This window comes from Mauremys mutica, chromosome 20, assembly GCF_020497125.1.
Source record: "Mauremys mutica isolate MM-2020 ecotype Southern chromosome 20, ASM2049712v1, whole genome shotgun sequence".
Classification (NCBI taxonomy): Eukaryota; Metazoa; Chordata; order Testudines; family Geoemydidae; genus Mauremys; species Mauremys mutica.
In genome coordinates, this window is record NC_059091.1 from 2395529 (window position 1) to 2417800 (window position 22272).

The 22272-nt window shown below is 53.3% G+C and overlaps 2 protein-coding genes across 2 annotated transcripts; both read right to left on the minus strand.

Annotated features, from left to right (window-relative positions):
• Positions 1 to 1648: 1648 nt before the first annotated feature.
• Positions 1649 to 7545, minus strand: TUBA1B (tubulin alpha 1b). The gene is made up of 4 exons (XM_044995502.1): positions 7407 to 7545; positions 4868 to 5090; positions 4598 to 4746; positions 1649 to 2837 (listed from the first exon to the last, which is right to left on the minus strand). Exons 1-4 carry the CDS (start codon positions 7407 to 7409, stop codon positions 1860 to 1862), a joined length of 1353 nt encoding a protein of 450 aa, XP_044851437.1. The 5' UTR covers positions 7410 to 7545; the 3' UTR covers positions 1649 to 1859.
• A 7077-nt stretch (positions 7546 to 14622) lies between these two features.
• On the minus strand, positions 14623 to 19834 carry TUBA1A (tubulin alpha 1a). The gene is made up of 4 exons (XM_044995501.1): positions 19717 to 19834; positions 16921 to 17143; positions 16653 to 16801; positions 14623 to 15826 (listed from the first exon to the last, which is right to left on the minus strand). The coding sequence occupies exons 1-4, from the start codon at positions 19717 to 19719 to the stop codon at positions 14846 to 14848; spliced, it is 1356 nt and encodes a 451-aa protein (XP_044851436.1). The 5' UTR covers positions 19720 to 19834; the 3' UTR covers positions 14623 to 14845.
• Positions 19835 to 22272: the final 2438 nt, after the last annotated feature.

Genomic DNA, 22272 nt, shown 5'->3' on the forward strand with positions numbered 1-22272 from the left:
CCTGGCTGAGGGGTCCTGGTTGTGCCTACAAGCCCTGCTTGGGACTGTGTCCTGTCAGCTAATAAACCCTCCGTGTCACTGGCTGGCTGAGAGTCCCGGTGAATCCCAGGAAGTGGGGGGAGGGGGTGCAGGGCCTGGACTCCCCCACACTCCATGACACTGAGCTATGAATTTCTAGGCCTGATCACATCACAGCAGCTCAGTACAATAGCCAAGCTACACTTTGGAGTTTGTGCCGCAGCATCTCCCACCATCCTTTGCTCCAAGAAAGCCCTTTAACCTCCTGCCTGAGGCTGAAATTGAGAGTCTTTACCCGATTGTTCAGCTGCCATGACTATGGTGAGAGGCCCGGTGTCATTTCAAAAACTGGTCTATTCAAAATGTTGCTGGAGCTCTGTTCTGCATGGTTATTGCAAGTGCTCAACGCATGGAGCCTGCTTTAAGAGCATCTTCCATCCCAGCGTTCAATACACAGGTCTGTGAAAATTGTAACTAGCTGTGCAACTCTCCAAGGGCTGGTCAGCCAGAAGCATATTATCAGGCACCTGACCAGACCTCTTGTAGTAAGAGGTGGCCCTAAGATATAAACCTTGGTATCAGAGGCCTGAGGCCTAAAGTAATGGTCAAGACTTTAGTAACATAAAGCAAAGTTAAGCTGTGAGCCAGAGGCAGGCCCTGCTCACAGAAGCAAGGAAAGGGCTGATGCTGCAAGATACGTACCTAAAAGGTACTGAACACTAGATATCAGAACATTTACATACTTGCACATTTCACACAGATAACAAAGAACAGGCTGTCCCATCCCAATGACAGGGGCAAAAGGGTAATATGATGGATAGAGTTGTTTTGATTGAACCAACATGTACAAGGTGAGAGGCGGCACCTCGCTACGTCAGGTGTGATGTGTAACTTGTTTGTATCTGTGTATAAGAATGCATTCCTAGGGCGGTGTCTTTGTCCAGCTGAGGGGGCAGAGGAAAGTCCTGCCATTGACTGAGCTGAGTCCATTGCCAAGAGGCACTTTCTCGTAGTATGCCCGGTAGACTAAGTAATCTACGGGAAACTGCCATTGTGTCCGAGGTCGCAATAAACCTAGTCGACGTGACTTTGACTAGACCTGACTAGACCTCTTACGCATACACCATGATCCAGCAGGTGGGATGTTGCCTAGTAAATCCTAGCTTTCCATTATGAACATTCCACCGGTTCCCGTCATGCCACAAGTGAGTACGTGAAGGCTGTTGTTCACAACGTAGGGTCTTGCGTTCATGTTTTTAGCTTGCCAGGCACAGTACCTGCAGAGCAGGAAAGCAGCCAGCTGAGCACTCCTTTACCATCCATGCTTGTTTTAAGCAGCATGAGAGCTCTGGCAGAAGGTCAGTTTAAAGCAAGGAAGAGATCCTCATTCAGTGGCTCTCAGTGGAATGAGGGGCAGGAGGCACATGCCTGCCACCGGGCTTGTGTTTAGTCTTCGAAGGAGGCCAACATTGAAGGACAGAAGCATTAGGGAAGGAACTGGCCAGGTGTTCACTGCAGCTTGGAACGGCTGATCTGTGAGCCTGCAGTTTGGACTCCACATGCACTCTGGGACATATGATCCATTTGTATTAGATACACAGAGCAATCTTTTTTTTAAAGCCTTTTTTATTTCAGACATGATATGTTTACAAAGACAAATGGAAAACTGACATGATCAAATTTTCAAACAGTGGGAACTAGTCCGATTGCTGTACTCGTTAAAGGCTCCTTCATACCATTGTGGTACCATCCATCCCTTCCCTAGTTAACAAGTAAGCTAAGTGTTTTACGATGAAGTTTTGTGGACACAGGACATGCTGCAGGGATTTAAGAGGGTTAATCTATTCCTCCCCTTCCTCTTCACCCTCCCCTTCAACAGAATCCACACCAACCTCTTCGTAATCCTTCTCTAGGGCAGCCATGTCCTCCCGCGCCTCCGAGAACTCGCCTTCCTCCATCCCCTCCCCTACGTACCAGTGAACAAAGGCACGCTTGGCATACATCAGGTCAAACTTGTGGTCCAGACGAGCCCAGGCCTCAGCTATGGCTGTGGTGTTGCTCAGCATGCACACGGCCCGCTGCACCTTGGCCAGGTCACCGCCAGGAACCACAGTGGGAGGCTGGTAGTTGATACCAACCTTGAAGCCAGTTGGGCACCAGTCCACAAACTGGATGCTGCGCTTGGTTTTGATGGTGGCAATAGCAGCATTGACGTCTTTGGGAACCACGTCCCCACGGTACAACAGGCAACAGGCCATGTATTTCCCGTGGCGAGGGTCACATTTCACCATCTGGTTGGCTGGCTCAAAGCAAGCGTTTGTGATCTCTGCTACAGAAAGCTGCTCATGGTAAGCTTTCTCAGCAGAGATGACCGGGGCATAGGTGGCCAGAGGGAAATGGATACGGGGATAGGGCACCAAGTTGGTCTGGAACTCTGTCAGATCTACATTCAGGGCACCATCAAATCGGAGGGAGGCGGTGATGGAGGACACGATCTGGCTAATAAGGCGGTTCAGGTTGGTGTAGGTGGGGCGCTCGATGTCCAGGTTCCTGCGGCAGATGTCATAGATGGCCTCGTTGTCTACCATGAAGGCACAGTCCGAGTGCTCCAGGGTGGTGTGGGTGGTCAGGATGGAGTTGTAGGGCTCCACCACTGCGGTGGAGACCTGAGGAGCAGGGTAGATGGAGAACTCCAGCTTGGACTTCTTGCCATAGTCAACAGACAGACGCTCCATCAGCAGGGAGGTGAACCCAGAACCAGTGCCACCTCCAAAGCTGTGGAAGACCAGGAAGCCCTGGAGACCTGTGCACTGGTCGGCCTAGAAGAAAGTGGAAAGAAAAGCAAGAGGAATTTAGTATAAGTTGTGCTACAAATACATGCTACCTAGAACGAGAGACAAGCACTGTCTTCCATCCCACACCGCTGACAATTTTCTTCCAAATGTAAGTGTTCACTGAAGAGGAGATGCCTGAACGTAGGGCTTGAGGCTGGAGACAAAGTGTCCACTTCCCTCACCCCGAGCAGTTTAAATCTGTGCTGCAGGACAGGCTCTAGTTAGTCAGTTAAATGCACGACAGGTCTGTCCCTTTTGTGCCAGAGGCAGAAAGCTCCCGACAGACTGGCTTTGGTGAGAGTTCCCCCTAACGCTGATCCATCACACTTACTGAACTGTCACCCATTCCTCCCTAGATGGATCCGTATCATAAAAGACTGACAGGGATCCCACTCTGCCTCTGTTCAGACCCCCCACAACCCAGATTTGCAGTATCAGAGGCCATATTGCCGCTCTTTGGTGGCACCTCCCAGATGGAAATTCCCACCCCATAGAAAGCTCACCCTAAGACATGGTGGAAGACATGGCTACTCCCCCCAGTTCCATAAGATGCCTCCTTTCACATACTGTGGAAGATTTGTCTCAGTAATGTCCAGTGCCCAGCTGCTGGAGGTGAGCCAGCAAATTCCATTCTCCAGAAAGGAGGAAGAGGCTGAAGTATAATTACTGCACATGTCTAACTCCACAGGCTGCACTAGACTCCCTCAGCCTCACATTGTTCAAAGCCCTTTCTAGGGCAGCATCATTAGCTGTCACCCAGCTCCTTCCTCTTTACAGGAGAGAAAAGGTCTTAAGCAGATCAGATACCCTAGAAAGGGGGATCAAGCTCTCTAAATGCAAGCATCACCCAGGGTCACCAGTTCTCCCTCCCATTAGACATACTGGTGCAAGGACAGCAGGCAGACCCCTTTTGAGGGGGCCAAATTCCAGCTGCTTGTGTCAACGGGAGATTTGCAAGGACCAAGGGTAGCACGTTTCTTGTATGCAGTAATTCGGGTTCTAGTTATCTGCTCAGTAATCTCTGCACTCTGAACATCAGTGGGGAGGATGCGCTCTGTATAGGGCTGCTGATTTCCCCATCCTAAATTACCTCTCCTCTGCACTCTCCTTGCCTGCACCAGCTCCCAGCCTGGGTCACTCCCATGCCATGTCCTAGCCTATCAAAATGCTCAGGAATGTGAGTGGTTGACAGGTAAAATGTTACTGTTCAGTCTGAGTGACCACCCAGTGAGAGAGGTTGGTAGAAGCATCTGTGTTGGGGGAGGAGTTCTCACATCTCAGAACTGCCATTCCAGCCGTCTGCAGACATAGGCAGGCACTGGCCTTGCATTGGTTTACAGTCCCATATGTGGAAGGTTAACTTTACAGCCATGAGGGCTGGAACATTATTCTAATGAAAGAATATTCTACAGCTCATGAGTAAGTCACAAATATATGGAGTGGCCCTAGAATCAGACATCCCTGAGCTCCAAGGTGCAGGTCTCCACCAAACGTAAACATCCAAGTACCCACTGTGTGACATTCCTTCAGAGCCACGCCCAGCTCGGACCAATACAGATCTAACACTCCAAGAAAGAAGAACCAGCTGCTGGATGACAAATGCGGGTCTCTAGACTCTTCTGGTATGGCAGCTGTTCCCACAAGTGGAACCAGAGGGAGGGGTACTACAGAGTGAAGATTTCTCCCTTCCCAACCACACACCAATAAAGACACTGAACGAAACCCCTCAGATGAGCAGTATTTACCAGCTTGCGGATCCTGTCGAGAACCAGGTCGATGATTTCTTTCCCAATGGTGTAGTGCCCACGGGCATAGTTGTTGGCAGCATCTTCCTTGCCGGTGATGAGCTGCTCGGGATGGAAGAGCTGGCGGTAGGTCCCGGTGCGCACTTCATCTGGGGAGAGGAAAGGCAGAGTTTGTCTCCCCGCCACCCATGCACAGCAGCTGTCTGCTATAGGCAGACAAGTTTACAAGGGAGCCCAGAAAGCAGTCAGATGATGGCTTCACATACTCACCTATGACCGTTGGCTCCAAGTCCACAAAGACGGCTCTGGGGACGTGCTTGCCAGCGCCCGTCTCACTGAAGAAGGTGTTGAAGGAGTCGTCTCCTCCACCGATGGTCTTGTCACTGGGCATCTGGCCATCAGGCTGGATCCCATGTTCCAGGCAGTAGAGCTCCCAGCAGGCATTGCCGATCTGGACACCAGCCTGGCCGACGTGGATAGAGATGCACTCACGCTGTGGAAGAAATGGAGGGAACCAGTTAGTGACATGACTGCATTATAATCAGTGTCTACAGTGTCCCTGAACCATTACTCCCAAGTACCTCATTGCTCTGGTCAGACCATGCCCTTTGGAACAAGGACCTCCTCTCGCTGTATTAAAAGGGCAGCATCCATCTGTGTGACACAAGGGAACAGGGTGATGTGGTCCAATGGACGGGCACGGCCCTGCACTGGGAGTGAGGGGATCAGTTCCCCCAATTGCATGCTCTGTGCCCTGTTTTCCCCAGTCACAAGGCAGGAATAGTATTGTTTATTCACCTTCAATGTCTACAGATCATGATATCAGGGCCTTTGGTCCAATCTCCAGTAGCATACCGTCAGTGCTTCAGGAGATCTTTTGAGTCACAGCATGGCCTCTGAATGTCTGGGTTCATGAAGGAGTAAGTTTTGGATCTGTAGTTGCGAACTAATCTCTGGTCAGATTTCCTGCACCTTAGAACAGATTTCCTATGACACACATTGGGATTGGATTACCATTTTGCATCCAGATTCTGGTCTGCATGTGCCCACTTCCCTCCCTAAGCCCGTGGAGGGGTAGGTGCAGGGAGGGAATCTTTATTTAGCTAAATAAAGAATGCTACATCTCAGGTCATGATCACACTTCTCAAGGCACAGGAAGTAGTCTTAGAGGAGAAGGAAATATACAATGGAGTTTTCCACCCTGTGGTCTAGTTAAAAAAAAAGTTATAAATGAATGAACAATTCAGCATAAAGCAGCAACTGCACTGTCTGCAGCCAGCCTCTGAGTGGTTTACCAGCAATCACACCACTTGCAAGCCATCAGCTGACCGTCTCCCCCACTCTCAAAAAACAGAACTGATGCAGTCAGCTTCTGCATCTGCAAAGCGGAAAGGTCTAAGCAAATTGTTCCTCTCCCGACACACAAATTTACTCTCTGCAGGAACATCTGCCACCAGTGACCCACTCCTAGGATTACCTAGGCCTAGATCTAGATTTAGCCTACATCTCTCCCTCTTACAATCCACTTACATTCCTAAAGCACACACCCACCCTTCCTGAACACACCACCTGCTCCAACACATTTCTATCCGCCTCTGCAAAGAATCAGCAGGGACAGATGGCACTTGTGTCAGAGGCGACTGAACCTTTTGGAGTTTAGCAAATCTAAAACAAGGGAATTACAGCTTTTGGGGCATCCAATAAGACCCCCAAATGCAGCACTTACATTTCCTCTGGAAAATACACAAACCCAGTGGCCATTTCTTTTTAGCAAGCGTTTCAAATAGCTGCAGCAGGAGGGATTTATTTTAGCAAGAGATGCAAGGAAGAGCCACCCCTGTAACCCCACCCATCAATGCCACACTCGATCCCAGGAACACTGGGTGCTTTTGAGCTACGCACTGGCTTTTCTGGACAAGAACCGCAGGCTTACCCAGCCTTGAGGGGGGTTTGGTTTTCCCCCAAGGAGCAGCACAGGGCTTGATGCAGGGCGTGCAGGGGGAGACGCTGCAGGAGCTGCAGTGGGGTCTGGGCGGGAATTAGGGCAGCACCAGGTGGTGATGGGGGGGTTTGCAATGAGGAGTGTGCAGGGGGAGACACTGCAGGAGCCGCAGTGGGGTCTGGGCGGGAATTAGGGCAGCACCAGGTGGTAATGGGGGGGTTTGCAATGAGGAGTGTGCAGGGGGAGACGCTGCAGGAGCCGCAGTGGGGTCTGGGTGGGAATTAGGGCAGCACCAGGTGGTCATGGGGGGATTTGCAATGAGGAGTGTGCAGGGGGAGACACTGCAGGAGCCGCAGTGGGGTCTGGGCGGGAATTAGGGTAGCACCAGGTGGTGATGGGGGGATTTGCAATGAGGAGTGTGCAGGGGGAGACGCTGCAGGAGCTGCAGTGGGGTCTGGGTGGGAATTAGGGCAGCACCAGGTGGTGATGGGGGGGGTTGCAATGAGGAGTGTGCAGGGGCTGGGATTCATTCCTAGGCTGGGGAGTTTGCAGAGGTGGCGGGATTATATAACATGTTGTGCCAGGGAACAGCTGCTGCGGGGTGGGGAGCCACGCACGTGCAGACACGACTCAAACACGTGGCCTTTTCAGCCTCCCCCCCCCACCCCGCTTTGCAGGGACGGGGTGCGCGCGCACCCGGCCGTTGCGGCAGCCGCCGCCACGCGCCCGAGCCCTTCCCCGCGCGCGGGAAATGTAACGGCCGGAGGGAGGCGCCAATGGGGGTCGGCTGGCGCGCGCGCGCGTCCTCCCCTCAGGGTTTGGCGCCAACGCAGCCCCCTGCCCCGATCCAGCCCCCCCCCCACTCACCATGCTGCGGGGCGGGCGGGCGGAGGTAGCGAGCGGGCGGGCAGGGACGTTACTTCTCCCGACAAGCGAAGAGTCGCTGGAAGTAACCGAGTGAGGCGGGCGGGCGCCGGCGCCGGCTTTTCTACTCCCGTCCCCGGGGAGGCGGGGCCCGGCCGCCTGCGTCAGCCCCGAGCCCGGCCGACATTGGCGGGCGGGCCCGTCCGTCTGTGAGCTCACAATGCGGGGGCTGCTGTGGGGGACCCCGTGTTTATCTGGGCGTTGGGCGCCCCCCGCACTGACTCCCCCCAGCCGGCCCCTCCCCCGCCCCAGCAGATCTGGGTTTAGGGGCGCCCCCCCCAACCCCCAGGGACACCCCCCACCCCGGGGTCCCCAGGACCAGCGCCCCCCCACCCCGGGGACAGCCCCCGGCGGCAGCCAGAGCTGGGGTCCCCCGGCGCGCCCCCCAAGGCGACACCCTCACACGAGGGGCACACACGGGGCCGGTGGGGGGCGTCTGCCCAGCGGGGTGGGTGCCGGCGCCCGGTGCTGTACGCAAACCAGGCTGCTCAGCCTGGCTCCTCTGCAGCCCCCCCGGGGGGGGGGCACCACTGCTCTAGGGTCAGGATGGCGGGTCACAGCCCCGTCTGCAGAGCCCCGGGGCCACGCGCCGGAAACCCCTGTTTGAGACAAAGGCCCCTTTCAGTCCAGGCCCGAGCGGGGTGGGTTCTAACTAGACCCCCGCAAGCCAGCCGGATGCTGCTGGCTCCCGCTGGGTGCGGAAGACAAATGTCTGGCAGCTGCCAGGGGCTTCTCTGCACATTTGGCTTCCACATAACTGGGATAGTTTCAGGCTGAGCCGCAGCTGAAGCGCTCGCCCCAGCCCCTCGCCCCCTCCCCGCAGATGCCAGCTTAGATTCGGCGCCACCAGAGAAAAATGCAACTTTGCAAGCTACTGTCTAGCGCCCAGATTGAAAATTGCAGCTGCTGCATTAGGAAGGGCTTTGTGAGGCCTGCATGTGAGCGCTGCCAGCCGGGCGGCACAGCCAGCCTTTGTCTCGGCTTTAAAATCAAACCAGTAAAACTGCATCATCACGCGCGGAGGATGAGGCTGGCAGAAGAAGAGGAAGGGCAGCCAGGTCTGGTTCCCGGATGCCATCAATAATGGAGCAGGCTGCAGACCTGTGTGCAGGGCGGGGGAGCTGGGCCAGGCCGCCTGACTGGGACTGCGGCTCCAGGCTGCAGAGGAAAAATGCGGCAGCAGGGACAGGAATGGCTCTGCCTGGCTCCCATGGGCAGGGCGGGGAGCAGAAACACGCCGGAGGGGAGCAGGGGGCTGAGCTGAGTCTGGGCTCACACCCGGGTTACTCCTGGGGAAGAACTCCAGCCTCCAGGAGCCAGAGGGGCAGCAGTCCCAGGAGAGAGAGAAAGGGGAAACAGTGCTTCTCCAAATGCCCTCCCTGCCAGCCCAGGCACAGGCCACAGCAGCACCCACCGCCGCCTGGACACCCGCTGCAGCACTGCCCCCCACACACCCCAGTCACCCTTTGGCAAGGGCACACTGGGAAGCAGCATACCCCTCCGGCCAGGGACACCCCCTGCAATCATCTTCCTGCAAACACTGGACCCCTCAGTATTTAACGTAGCCTTTCATCCTCCTGTCTCCTTCCTCCTGCTGTCTACGTGTCTGACCCCCTGTGCAGAGCTCCCCTCTAGCCTCTGCGGCACCCAGAGGAGTCTAGCTGCCTTCCCCCGTCTCTCCCTTTGGGGAGCTGTGGCCCCAGCATGGGCGGTTTGTTGTTCACTCTGGGCAAGAACCACCTAGACAACAGCAGCAGCCTGGCCTGGCCGTGTTGCCTGGATTCCCATTTCCTTAGGCAAAGTGGAGGCAGCAGGAATGGGGGACTCCTCTCCCCCGCCCTTGCAGAGGCCAAGGGGCAAGGAGAGGGTGCAGGGCTCTCACCCTTTGTAGCCCCCTCAACGCGGGAGGGGGAGTCTATAGGCACCAACAATAACCTGGTTTTAAAAAGGGGCCGCAATGGTCTAGTTTCTTTATTCCCAAACCTGGGCTTCTCTGGGACCTGCCTGCCACTGGGAGGTGTGATGGACAGGTGACAGAGCCTGGGTTTGACCTGACACGGCTGTCCCTGAAGGCAGGGCAGAAGCACTGGGGGATGGCGGGGGATGGTCCAGTCCAACCAGAGCAGCAATCACGGTGATATTTATTTGCACTTCAGTGGTGCAGAGTGGTAATAGCAGTGAAAACCCCTGTGCACTATTGTGAGCCTTTGGCGTGTGGATACAGGGTGTGTTGCAAACAGGACAGGTAACTGCAGTGCCAAATTCCTGTAACACACGTAAGGTTTAGGGGGAGGGATCCAGCAGGGCAGGCCTGGGCATTGGATGATGGTTGCGATACAGGCCTTTTAAAAAGCTGCAAGGCAAAGCCACAGGCTGCGTTGGGTCAGAGCCTGTTGCCTATCTCCCCCACCTGGATAGGCCCCCTCCTCAAAGCACACACAAGGGAACCAAACTGCAGCCGGTGGGCCTTGCTCTGTCCTGCAGATGGGCCCGACAGATGTAAAAAGTGCCCTGCTCGTGTTCAGCAGGGCCACACTCACCTAGAAACCAGTCTGGGAGGGCGAGGGCCACCAGTCTCTGCTTTCCTGGCACAACCGTTTTTTCCCAGGAGGCCCATGAACACAACCCAAAACCCAGGGAGAAGGGGCTTGTTGCAGAGCATTCATCTCAGCCTGTCACTTTATCTCTTGCACTTGGACTGGGGGCTTGTTCTGTGTTGTCCCCATTTTAATCCCTTGCCCTTGAGGCCGCATACTGCCCAGCTGCGGTACATCTCCTCTGATGTGGGTCTTCACAGAAACTTGTCAATGCCACCCCTCAGTCAGCCAGAGGAGACACTGTTGAGCTATGCAAAGCATTCCCTGCTCCCCAGCGCCTGGAGACAAGCAGGATATTCTCTGTGGCAATGACTTAGGGTTTGTTATAAGATGGGGAGCTCTCTCTCTCGGTTATTAATAGATAGGAGAACTTGCTTGGTGCAGTCACAGCGGGCGACTTATTGCCGATGTGCCATGCTCAGATTTCAAATGGGGCAGGCTGTCTTTGTAGCTATAGAGAGGTTCGCTTGGGTGGAAGCCCTGTTTGCTACCTGTCATGCTACCTCCTAAAGGTTTGCAAAATGGACGACAGAAAGGAAACCCGCACCTCCTTCCCCTTTTATGCAGAGTTTGCAGGGCTTTTTCTGTTGTCCCGTATCTTAGCACTCAGGCCTTGTCTGCATGATGCTTTTCTCCTAAAATTTCCCACTGTTGCTACTACCGGTGGAAGTGCATTGACGGCAGGCAACTGTGAGAATGTTAAGGGGAAAACAAGGCTAGTGCAGACACACACAGAATCACGTGAATGTGTTTGTCTGGCGCTTTGAGAACATGCCAACATTCTTCCCTTCCCTCGCAGGATCTGCAACTGCCTCTAGCTAGATGGGTTCTTATTTTATCTATATTTTGTACAATGACTAACAAAAGGGGCAGGCCAAGAATATCTGAAGACCTTTCAGAGGCTTATAAAACAAAAATGGTCCATTTTTCACTAGGCCAAAACGTTGGCTCCATTTCCTCTGTTGTCCCACCTCCAAACTGAAATGTGTCTGATCTAATCTCTTACAGGGCTCATTCTAAATAATCCTATTTCCTGTTGTTTTTCTGAGCGGTTTATGAGTAACCTCACTGCTCTCTCACCACAGGCTGCAAAGAGACCTCTGTTTTCACACAGTGGCTGCTTCTACACTGGCAAAGCGGGAGACATTCACTACCCCACGCCCCTGCTCACTGCTGCAGGGCTGCCGGTGGAAGTGAGAGCTGTAGAATGGCTCAGGTAAGCCTGTGCATTTTTATCATTGTGCCATCATCTAACCATGCTCTAAACTCCACTGCAGCCGCTAACATTGTTTCCCCTGGGCTGAGTATTATGACTCCATTTTTGCCCATGTAGACAAGACTTAGGAAAGCATCATTCACACAAAAGTATTACACATTCCAAAGCAGTTTTTACTTGCAAGCAAAAACAAACTACATGGGGTATTGTAAAAATGTTTCAGTCCCTTATGTTGTCCTATGGTACATGAGGAAAAGGTCTATAGATTACAAAAATACTTATTTGTACAGCATATTGTTATCCTGTGGAACTCACTGCCACAGGAAGTCAAGTCAAATCAATGGATAGCTTTTATAAAGACCTGGATAATTGTCCGATCAACAACATTGATAAAACAAAGTAATAATAATCTCATGCTTCAAGCTGTAAACTGATCACCTTCAGGAAACTTCAGCAGAGAGGGCAGTTGAAACGAACACTTGCTTTTAAGAAACTTGTTAGGGGGTTCCTGTAGCCAGTTAATGTGAACCTCTTAAAGATTAGATGTTTGCAAGAATGAACACGCACTCAGCCCTGATGGGTAAGAAAGGGCTTGCCACAGCTGCCCTCCAGAAAGGCTTACATGGATCGTGTTTATTTGTCTCTGTGCCAGCCACTGGAGGACAGCATAGGTGCATCTGAACAGTGGCTCCCTGAAGCATGGTTCCTGTGCATGCATGAATCAGTAGTTTTAGACTCATGACAAATTACTCCAGCAAAGAATGTCATGCTTTGTGTTTAATTGTATCTGGCATCTCTGAGTAGCCATCTTGTTTGGACAAGGATACTGGCGAAAACCCATTAGTGACTGTCCTCCAGTTTCAGAGTAGCAGCCGTGTTAGTCTGTATCCGCAAAAAGAACAGGAGTACTTGTGGCACCTTAAAGACTAACAAATTTATTCTTCTACGGATTAAACATTCAGAAGAGCTTTGGTGCTTTTAATACCTAAAAAATCTCTACCCAGCAAAGTTCTTCTGATAACAACTATTAAAACATGTTGGAAACTCATTTATAAGCTGCCGGTTCCCCTACACAAATGACAGCAGGATGTTACAAAAAAAATACTGTATTCAAAGCTGCATGCCTGAATAGAATGAATTCTTCTCAGGCTGGGAACACACAGGCCATTGTGTTCATTGCATCCCTGCTGTTTCCCTGCTCCCATTTTTATTGTCCGAGATGAGCTTTTCTTAAAGGCAGGCCCAGCCCCTGCTACTCTTTCTCCCCTCTCGAATTTCACCTTGTTTGACTTCTATTATTTATTCCACTCTGGAGCTAACATTGACTAGCAAAGGTGGGGCATTATGCCACTTAGCAGCCTCTTTTTTAATCTTTCCAACCAAAAAGGGTTTTTGTGTGTGAGTGGCTGTAACTGAAAGTAGGTACTTAACTCTGCTTGCTGTAGCCTGCATCCTTCCCTTGAACTGTTGTTCGTTTTGCAGGAGGAAGGGCTTTAGGAACTGAATGCTGGGGGGGTTGGTCTTGTTTGACAAAAAGGTGTGAAATGAGGGTAATATTGCAATGCTGCTGCTGCCAAATTGTCTTCCTCCTTTGGCATAAAGGGCACTGAAGACCAGGAAGGTTTTGCAAAAACAAAGGGAATTTTTTAAAAATTCCAAACTTTCATGTTACAGAAATAAAACAGAAGTGAAACTAGGAACTGTTTTAATCATGGAAGCTCCAGTCACTTCTCTCCTAGTCTGTTACCAGAACCCCTCAGTTCACTTTCATCTCACTGCAGTCCAGGCATTATCCTATATGTATCTGGTTTGAAATATTGATGGCAAGTGAATGTTTTATGAGCCAAACTTTAGAGGCAGGTGTATGGTACAGTGCCTAATTCTGCAGGCAGAGGCACACAGAGGAAGGAAAGGCTACAGGGTTAAGACCAAAATTAATAACTTCCCCCGAAACCAAGAGTGAAACTTTAAAACAACAAGGAGTCCAGTGGCACCTTAAAGACTAGCAGATTTATTTGGGCATAAGCTTTCAGGGGTAAAAAGCCCCCACTTCTTCAGCTGCCCCCGAAAGCTTATGCCCAAATAAATCTGTTAGTCTTTAAGGTGCCACCGGACTCCTTGTTTTTGTGGATACAAACTAACATGGCTACCCCAATAGTGAAACTCTTAAGTGACTTCAATGGGCACAGGCCTAGGGCCACACTTTCAGTAGGGGATGATGCATTTGGGCTCTGGGGTACACCCTGCACCCCTTGAAGTCATTGGGGTTTTGCCAATGGGGCCAGGATTTTACCCTCTGTCTTCAGTCCAGTCTTCCCCAATGTGTGTCCCCAGGTTACAGCTTTCAGTGGCAGCTAAATGCTCCATGCCAGGGCAAATTTAATTTGCTTTTTCCAACCACCTCAATTTGGCTAATGGAAACCGTTTCAATTCGCTTCTGCTGTACTCCGTTTAATTCCCATGTGCTTATGCACTAGCACAATGCTGCAGTTTTGATTGCAGATGGTGCAGAGGAGTATTTATTAGTCAAGGAAAATAGTTTAAATGTGTATTTTAAAAAGAAATTAATGAAGCATTTCCATTAGTTTTAGATTTCAGGGCAAATTTGACCAGACACTGTGCTTTCAATGGGTATGTTGGATTAAGATGTCACTGTTGCCTGGGTAATGCTATGTAGCTTTAGCAACAGTCATCAGATTCATAAGCTTCTGGTTGAGGGGTTATGAAAAGCCCTCAGACATCCTGAAATAAGAGGCACTGATTTGGTTTCAGTTATTTTAGATGCTGGGTTAGTGATGGGCTGGTTTGAACCCCTCTCTCTTCCCCAAATGGACCCAGCTGAAATGTTAAGTCTGCTCTGGAGTGAAAACAGGAGGCCAGTTTCCAGACCTAGTTGATTTTTTACTTCTCTGCGTACATAACATGTGGCAGGTGGGCATGGCCTGGTCTTCCCTGCAGCGAGGTGGCCACAAGGGCTCCTTGGGGTCACTGGCAGGAGTTGGTGCAGACTCAGGGCTGCACTAATTTATAACCAGTTCAAGCTTAAGGAAGCGCAGTGGTGGCTTAAAACCATTGCGGCTGGATCTCCCCTACAAGTGTGGGTGTCAGTCATTGTAAAACACACAAAATTCAGGATTTGGGTTTTTTTTGTTTTTTAATAAAAAGGGTCATTTGACAGCTGAAGTCTGCAGTTTTAGATTTTGCAGAGGGCAGTTTCACGGTCTTCTAAAAGACCCTCAAAGTGTGTCTATTGTGTGCAACTACATACCCCTATCCGTGGTCTGGAGATTGAAATGAAGATTGATGTCAGGAGCGTGTTGAGTAAATACACAAGACACGGATCCTCTAAGACAGGGAATGCTTTTTTATTCACAAACCCACAGGAGAAGTGGACGGTTTGGGTCTGTACCAAAAACTTCCATGATTTTAAGCACAGATCAGTTACCAGACAACACACACACACTTGGGCATACACTGCTACATACAAATAAACTGATCGGACCAAACATTTTGAATGTTTAGAATAGTTTAAGCTCCCTGTAAGAGCAGCACCGTTGTGACATTTTACTTTAGTATTCCTCCCCTTCCTCTTCACCCTCCCCTTCAACAGAATCCACACCAACCTCTTCGTAATCCTTCTCTAGGGCAGCCATGTCCTCCCGCGCCTCCGAGAACTCGCCTTCCTCCATCCCCTCCCCTACGTACCAGTGAACAAAGGCACGCTTGGCATACATCAGGTCAAACTTGTGGTCCAGACGAGCCCAGGCCTCAGCTATGGCTGTGGTGTTGCTCAGCATGCACACGGCCCGCTGCACCTTGGCCAGGTCACCGCCAGGAACCACAGTGGGAGGCTGGTAGTTGATACCAACCTTGAAGCCAGTTGGGCACCAGTCCACAAACTGGATAGTGCGCTTGGTTTTGATGGTGGCAATAGCAGCATTGACGTCTTTGGGAACCACGTCCCCACGGTACAACAGGCAACAGGCCATGTATTTCCCGTGGCGAGGGTCACATTTCACCATCTGGTTGGCTGGCTCAAAGCAAGCGTTTGTGATCTCTGCTACAGAAAGCTGCTCGTGGTAAGCTTTCTCAGCAGAGATGACCGGGGCATAGGTGGCCAGAGGGAAATGGATACGGGGATAGGGCACCAAGTTGGTCTGGAACTCTGTCAGATCTACATTCAGGGCACCATCAAATCGGAGGGAGGCGGTGATGGAAGACACAATCTGGCCTATCAACCGGTTCAGGTTGGTGTAAGTGGGGCGCTCGATGTCCAGGTTCCTGCGGCAGATGTCATAGATGGCCTCGTTGTCTACCATGAAGGCACAGTCCGAGTGCTCTAGGGTGGTGTGGGTGGTCAGGATGGAGTTGTAGGGCTCCACCACTGCAGTGGAGACCTGAGGAGCAGGGTAGATGGAGAACTCCAGCTTGGACTTCTTGCCATAGTCAACAGACAGACGCTCCATCAGCAGGGAGGTGAAACCAGAACCAGTGCCACCTCCAAAGCTGTGGAAGACCAGGAAACCCTGGAGACCTGTGCACTGGTCAGCCTATAAGGTGGAAACACAAAGGAAGTTATTTTTAAGAACATAAGAATGGCCATCCTGGGTCAGACCAATGGTCCATCTAGCCCAGTATTTTGTCTTCCGACAGTGGCCAATGCCAGATACTTCAGAAGGAATTAACAGAACAAGGCAATTACTGAGTGATCCATCTATCATCCAGCATGTGGCAGTCAGAGGCTTTGGGATGCCCCAAGCATCGGGTTGATGGACCTGTCCTTCATGAACTAGATTTCTTTTTTGAAACCAGTTATACGTTTGGCCTTCACAACATCCCCTGGCAACAAGCTCCACAGGTTGACTGTGCATTGTGAGAAGTACTTCCTTTTCTTTGTTTTCAACCTGCTGCCTAGTAATGTCATCAGTTGATTGGATAATTGAACTGACTAGTTATACCATGGTGGGAAGTTCACTTACTTTCTTCCCCTCCTAGAAATGTTTCCTCTTAGGACCAAATTCTGTTCTATTAAATCTGGGTTCACTCCATCATACTTGGTGGCGTTCCATCAGTGTAAATCCAGTGTAACAGAGATAAAAATATGTCCTTTAATAACTTATCTGTTACAAAGTTACTAGTCTGTATTCACCACCTGCTATTCTTAGCCCAGTACCACTCTGAGTGACTACTCTATTTCAAAGGACTTTTTAATTCACCTTAGGACCACCTGGAAATACGGTGACACTAAATACATCAACAATATGATTAGTTGGGATAGGAGGCAGGGGGAGAAACCATCAGCTATGAACCTATGTCTTTCAAACAGCTTCCCATTCACGGCCTGCCCAGATCACCCTCAAGAGAGATGGGATCTACCAATTTACGGATCCTGTCGAGAACCAGGTCGATGATTTCTTTCCCAATGGTGTAGTGCCCACGGGCATAGTTGTTGGCAGCATCTTCCTTGCCGGTGATGAGCTGCTCGGGATGGAAGAGCTGGCGGTAGGTCCCGGTGCGCACTTCATCTGGGGAGAGGAAAGGCAGTTTGTCTCCCCGCCACCCATGCACAGCAGCTGTCTGCTATAGGCAGACGAGTTTACAAGGGAGCCCAGAAAGCAGTCAGATGATGGCTTCACATACTCACCTATGACCGTTGGCTCCAAGTCCACAAAGACGGCTCTGGGGACGTGCTTGCCAGCGCCCGTCTCACTGAAGAAGGTGTTGAAGGAGTCGTCTCCTCCACCGATGGTCTTGTCACTGGGCATCTGGCCATCAGGCTGGATCCCATGTTCCAGGCAGTAGAGCTCCCAGCAGGCATTGCCGATCTGGACACCAGCCTGGCCGACGTGGATAGAGATGCACTCACGCTGTGGAGAAGATGGTGGGAGGTGGGAAGAGAAGATGTAAGCAGATGGGGTTGGTCTGCAACTGCATGTTAAGTGGCTTTTGATTAATTGAGGCATCTCTAGAAACTCCCTTTGAAACCTTCATTTTTGCCTTTTTGGCTCCTCGATGTATAAAATGGTAACAGCAAAATCAGGCACCATGAGCTTTGTAGCTGGGTATGCTCTGAACAGACTCAGTGTCGGCTGTATCACAGCAAGCAGCATGTCACACAGATCCTTTGTGTAACCCACATGTTTAACACACCAGATGCGTTCCAAATTGCAGGGAAAGGAAGAGCACAGATAACTGGCAGGAACGGAAGCAAAAAGAAGAAAATACTCATGAACCGTGGAGAGGCAGGTGGTATCTGGAAACAACTGAGCAGTACCACAAGTCTTGAAAAGTGTCTGCCTGCCACGCCCAGTTTTTCCTTATGTGGGGCCTGATCCTGCTCCCATGGAAGTAACTGGTGAAACACCGACTGATTTGGGTACAGGACTGGGGTGATGGGTATTACTGTGAATAAGGGCCCAATCCTACAAAACAAGGAGCAGCTCCCCATTGTTCTCATGGAGAAGCCAGCCCCCATTGAGTGTGCTGAGCCCTTCCAGGAGCCTGGTCCCCAGTGTCCCCTCCGGGGCGTCTGCAGCGGGTGCTCAGTACCTGGTAAGATCAGCCTCCAAACCACCGTGATTGCTTTTCTACCCCCCTCTCCCAGCCTCCTCCCACATGCACCGATGGCTAACCCCCAGGAGAGCCTAGCCTCGGGAATCATGAATGGAGCTGCCATGCTCAGCCAGGGAACACTGGACTGGGCATAGCTGGGAGAAAATCCCAACCCTCCCTCTGCCCCACGCTTGCTGGAGTCTGTGCGGACAGCAATGGCTTAGCACCGACTGGGCTATTTCCAGCATGATCTCATTAGACAGCTTTGCCAATTTCCCTCCGCTGACCTCAGCGGAGAACATGCCCACATGGGAATGAGGTCAAGCAATGAAGCGGGTGGGACAAGAGTCAAACCTCGATTCACAGGCCAAGGGAGCGAGCATGGGGGTGAGAGAGGCTGGATGCAACTCCCCATTACTTACACTCTGCCTTGAACGCACTTTAAATCGAATATTGAAAACAGGGCCACTGCATTTGGAAAGCTCCCCCGTCCTTCGCAAGGCACTGGGGATGCTGCCTGGGGAGCTCATCGAACGAACAGACCGCTACACAGAATAGGCATGTGCACAAGTGTGCACACGCGCTCACACGCACGTGCACGTGCACTCAAATATAATGGCTCTGAAGCACATTGATCTTCCCAGCCCCATCCAGTAACTCTGCAGCCTTGTTCTGCTGGCCCAGGAATCATCATTCTGGTCACATCTGCCTGAGCCCCCCCACCCCACCCCCCGTTGGTCTCCTCCTTCAGGCCCCTTGTGCTACCCAGTCACGGACACAAATCAGGAGGGGGAGTGGGGGGCTCTGCCGGTGCCTGATGCTGCAGGGACCTGCTGCTCCTCTCACCCCCGTGAGGAGCCAGCGCCTGGCACTGGGGCTCTCTGGGGCAGGCTGGACGGGCCACACCCTGTGCTCCCCCCAGCAGCTGCCGGCAGTTTCTGGCTCTCCTGGGAAGGATTCTGGAGCTGGGAGGGACCCGGTGGTTTGCCACGTCCCCTTCCCGCTACCCAACTCGTCCCTGCGCCCAAAGGGGGCTGCGGAGAGGGCTGGGCAGAGCCCAGAGCCGCTGGCTCCAGACAACGGGGCTCATCTGCCAGCTCCACGGGAGCGCCCCTAGGGTACAGCCGCGCCCCGTCCCACCCGGCTGCCAATTTCGGTTGGACCGATCCCCGGAGGTTTCATCCCAGGACACCATCTGTAACGAAAGATTCAGCTCTAGTGCCCGGACCTCCAGGACAATCCTGGAGAGGTGGCTCCCCGCGTCCCCCCTTAGAGCTGGTGGGAGCCCCCCGGCGGGGTACAGCCCCGCGTGTCCCCCCCCCCAGCCCCGAGAGCCCCCGGCGGGGTACAGCCCCGCGTGTCCCCCCAGCCCCCCCCGGCGGGGTACAGCCCCGCGTGTCCCCCCCCCAGCCCCGAGAGCCCCCGGCGGGGTACAGCCCCGCGTGTCCCCCCCCCAGCCCCGAGAGCCCCCGGCCGGGTACAGCCCCCCCCGGCGGGGTACAGCCCCGCGTGTCCCTCCCCAGCCCCGCGCCCCCGGCGGGGTACAGCCCCCCCCCCGGCGGGGTACAGCCCCGCGTGTCCCCCCCCCAGCCCCGAGAGCCCCCGGCGGGGTACAGCCCCCCCCGGAGGGGTACAGCACCGCGTGTCCCCCCCCAGCCCCGAGAGCCCCCGGCGGGGTACAGCCCCCCCCGGCGGGGTACAGCCCCGCGTGTCCCCCCCCCCAGCCCCGAGAGCCCCCGGCCGGGTACAGCCCCGCGTGTCCCTCCCCCAGCCCCGCGCCCCCTTGATCTCCCGGCTCTGCCCCCATCCCGCACCGGGGACGGGCTGCAGCCTGGCCGGGGGTGCGGAGGGGAGCCCCGGCTGCAGCCCCCCGGCGCCCCCCCCTTACCATGCTGGCTGCTGGGCGCTGGCCGCTTTCTTACCGCGCGACTCTTAGGGGGTCGCTGTAAGAGAACTCGGGGGGCGCGCGGCGGCTCGGCGGCTTTATACCCTCGCGTCGCCATGGCGACGGGCCCGGGCTTCCCGCGGTTGGTCGGCTCGGCCGGCTCCGCCCGGGGATTGGCGCAGCGCGCGGGGGGGATGAGGTAATGGCCCCGCCCCCCCGGCTGCAGACAAAGAGCGGGCGGGGCGGGGCGGCTTTGCAGCGCGACCCTGCAGTCAGAGACCCCCCCCAGCCCCGCCCCGCCCCGCCACGCGGGGAGCGCCTGTCTTTGGGGTCCCCCAGCTGAGCGGGGGGGGGCGCCTGTCTCTGCACGTACGTGGCCCCCCAAGCCTGGGGGCAGGACATGAGGCAAACTCGGGGCACCACCCCCAGGACGCCCCACCCGCGTGCTGCTGGGGAGCACTTGGCATTCTGGTCACGGGAGAATTATACCGAGGGGGGTGCGATAGGGTGACCAGATGTCCCGATTTTACGGGCACAGTCCTGATATTTGGGGCCTTTTTCTTATATAGGCTCCTATTACCCCCCCCCTCCCAATTTTTCACGCTTGCTGTCTGGTCACCCTAGGTGCACGCAGGGCTGCAAGCACCAGCTCATCCTTGGAGCCCTGCATCCCCAGCTTCAGAAATGCACCCACCCCATGGAACCAGCTGCTCCCTCCCCGCAGGGCTGTGGTGAGCCGGGTCTGTCCCTAGCATGGCTCGGGTGTGGTGGGTTCAACCTGCAGCAACCCCGAGCGGGGACACAGAGCTGAGACCTCGCCTTCCAGATTCTTGTGGCACGCAGGAGTGGGATGGCGAGAGCATTGCAAGCGTAGGTGCTGGAACTAGGGGTGCTGGGGTTGCTCCTGCACCCCGTGGCTCATATACAGGGTTTACAGTTTGGTTCAGTGGCTCTCAGCACCCCCCACTATACAAATTGTTCCAGCCCCCCGCATTGCAAGGCAGTGGGGGTGTTTTATGGACGTGGGTAGCAGGTGGGTGTCTTGCAACCCTGATGTCTCCCTTTTCCGCAGGGTGAGATCAGAGTCTCTTTCCCGGGTCTGCAGGCGCCTTTACACACCCATTTCTGCAGGGGAGGCGAGGGGGTAGGGAGAGGACAGGCAGCAGCTGCTGCAGGTGGAGCCGTGAGACTGGCTGCTTTGTTGCAGGCTGGAGAGCAACATTTTTAATCCCTCCCTGCAAGAAATCCAAATTTTCTGCGCATTTCCCACATTGTGTAGCTGCTCTGGATTCCTGCTCCCCTGTCTTTTTCACTAGTTTGACACATTTCTCTCTCTCTCTCTCTCTCACACACACTCACATTTCCCTCCTGAGCCATTTTTTTTTTAAATAACTCATCAGTCCCAGACCCAGGCCTGTTTTTGGGCAACAACATCCCAGTGAATATTGGTCCCAACCCCCATGAGAACTGGCCCCCGAGAATGGCCAAGACTGCGACATTGCAGCACATGTAGACTGTACCTGGAGTGGGTCCTGAATAATAAAGGACAAAGACCTCCTAGAGGCAATCCGCCTTCCTGCCGATGCAGGCTGGTTCCCTACATTGCCCAGGGGGCTGATGAGATACAAGAAGAATCCAGGATTGCAGAGGCACAACTGAACAAAGGAACTTCTGGGCTCATTGAGGGCCAGAGGGCTGAATCCTCAGCTGGTACAAATTAACATAAATGGAGCTGCACTGATTTACACCAGTTGAGGATGCAGCCCATGGAAAGGGTCCGTATCCGGTTTCAGAATTTGGCCGTGGTCAGAGCTGGGCTTTTTTCATCAAGTTCATCTCTACCCCCAGAAACCTGTAAATCTCCAAACGTGTTGTAGTGAAACAAATAGAAACAACACCCTGCCCTGGGCTCCAGCCTGTGCTCTGCATGGAGAGCTGTCAGAACTCCCAGGACACAGCAACATTTGCCTTTACATTTACAGTCGTTTATGGTGCAACGTGGTGCTTCCTGGATACATATGTCTCATCCAAGCAGCACGAGGGGAGGAGAGTCCAGGGCATTCAATTCCCTGTAGGGACTCGTTGAGTTCTCAGGGTCATTTTGCTGGGGTTTGTAAATGGGCTCTGCAGTGCATTAGTGACTGGAAGATCCAGGGCTGAAACATAATCATCCATTTGAACACTCCCCAAAATCTGTTCCGTGCTGACGGGATGGAGCACAGGAGATGTCTTTCCCTTTTTTTTCCTCCCTGGCTTCCTTCTATTTTACTCGAATCTATGGCCTCAGTTACACCTGGGGGCAGATCCTCAGCATGTGTCAATTTACACCCGTCAGGAATTTGTCCTGGTTCCAGCTATTGTTGTAGCTGCACCAGTGAAAATAGCAAACCCCTCACCCCGTCTACACTAGAGGTTTGCACAGGGGCAGCTACAGCAGTGACTGTAACCCACCGTTATGATCCGGAGAGGTGGGGCGGGGCGGGTAACAGGATGGATGTATTTAGGGAGGGAGTATTGGTCATTAAGGCATAGATCTGAGAATCAGGAGACCTGGGCTCT

Coding starts and splice junctions, on each gene's coding strand:
- TUBA1B (XM_044995502.1), bottom strand. Junction 4,747..4,867: donor CTTGGAGCCAACGGTCATAG/GTGAGTATGTGA, acceptor TCCTCTCCCCAG/ATGAAGTGCGCACCGGGACC. Junction 2,838..4,597: donor TCGACAGGATCCGCAAGCTG/GTAAATACTGCT, acceptor ACTTTCTTCTAG/GCCGACCAGTGCACAGGTCT.
- TUBA1A (XM_044995501.1), bottom strand. Junction 16,802..16,920: donor CTTGGAGCCAACGGTCATAG/GTGAGTATGTGA, acceptor TCCTCTCCCCAG/ATGAAGTGCGCACCGGGACC. Junction 15,827..16,652: donor TCGACAGGATCCGTAAATTG/GTAGATCCCATC, acceptor TCCACCTTATAG/GCTGACCAGTGCACAGGTCT.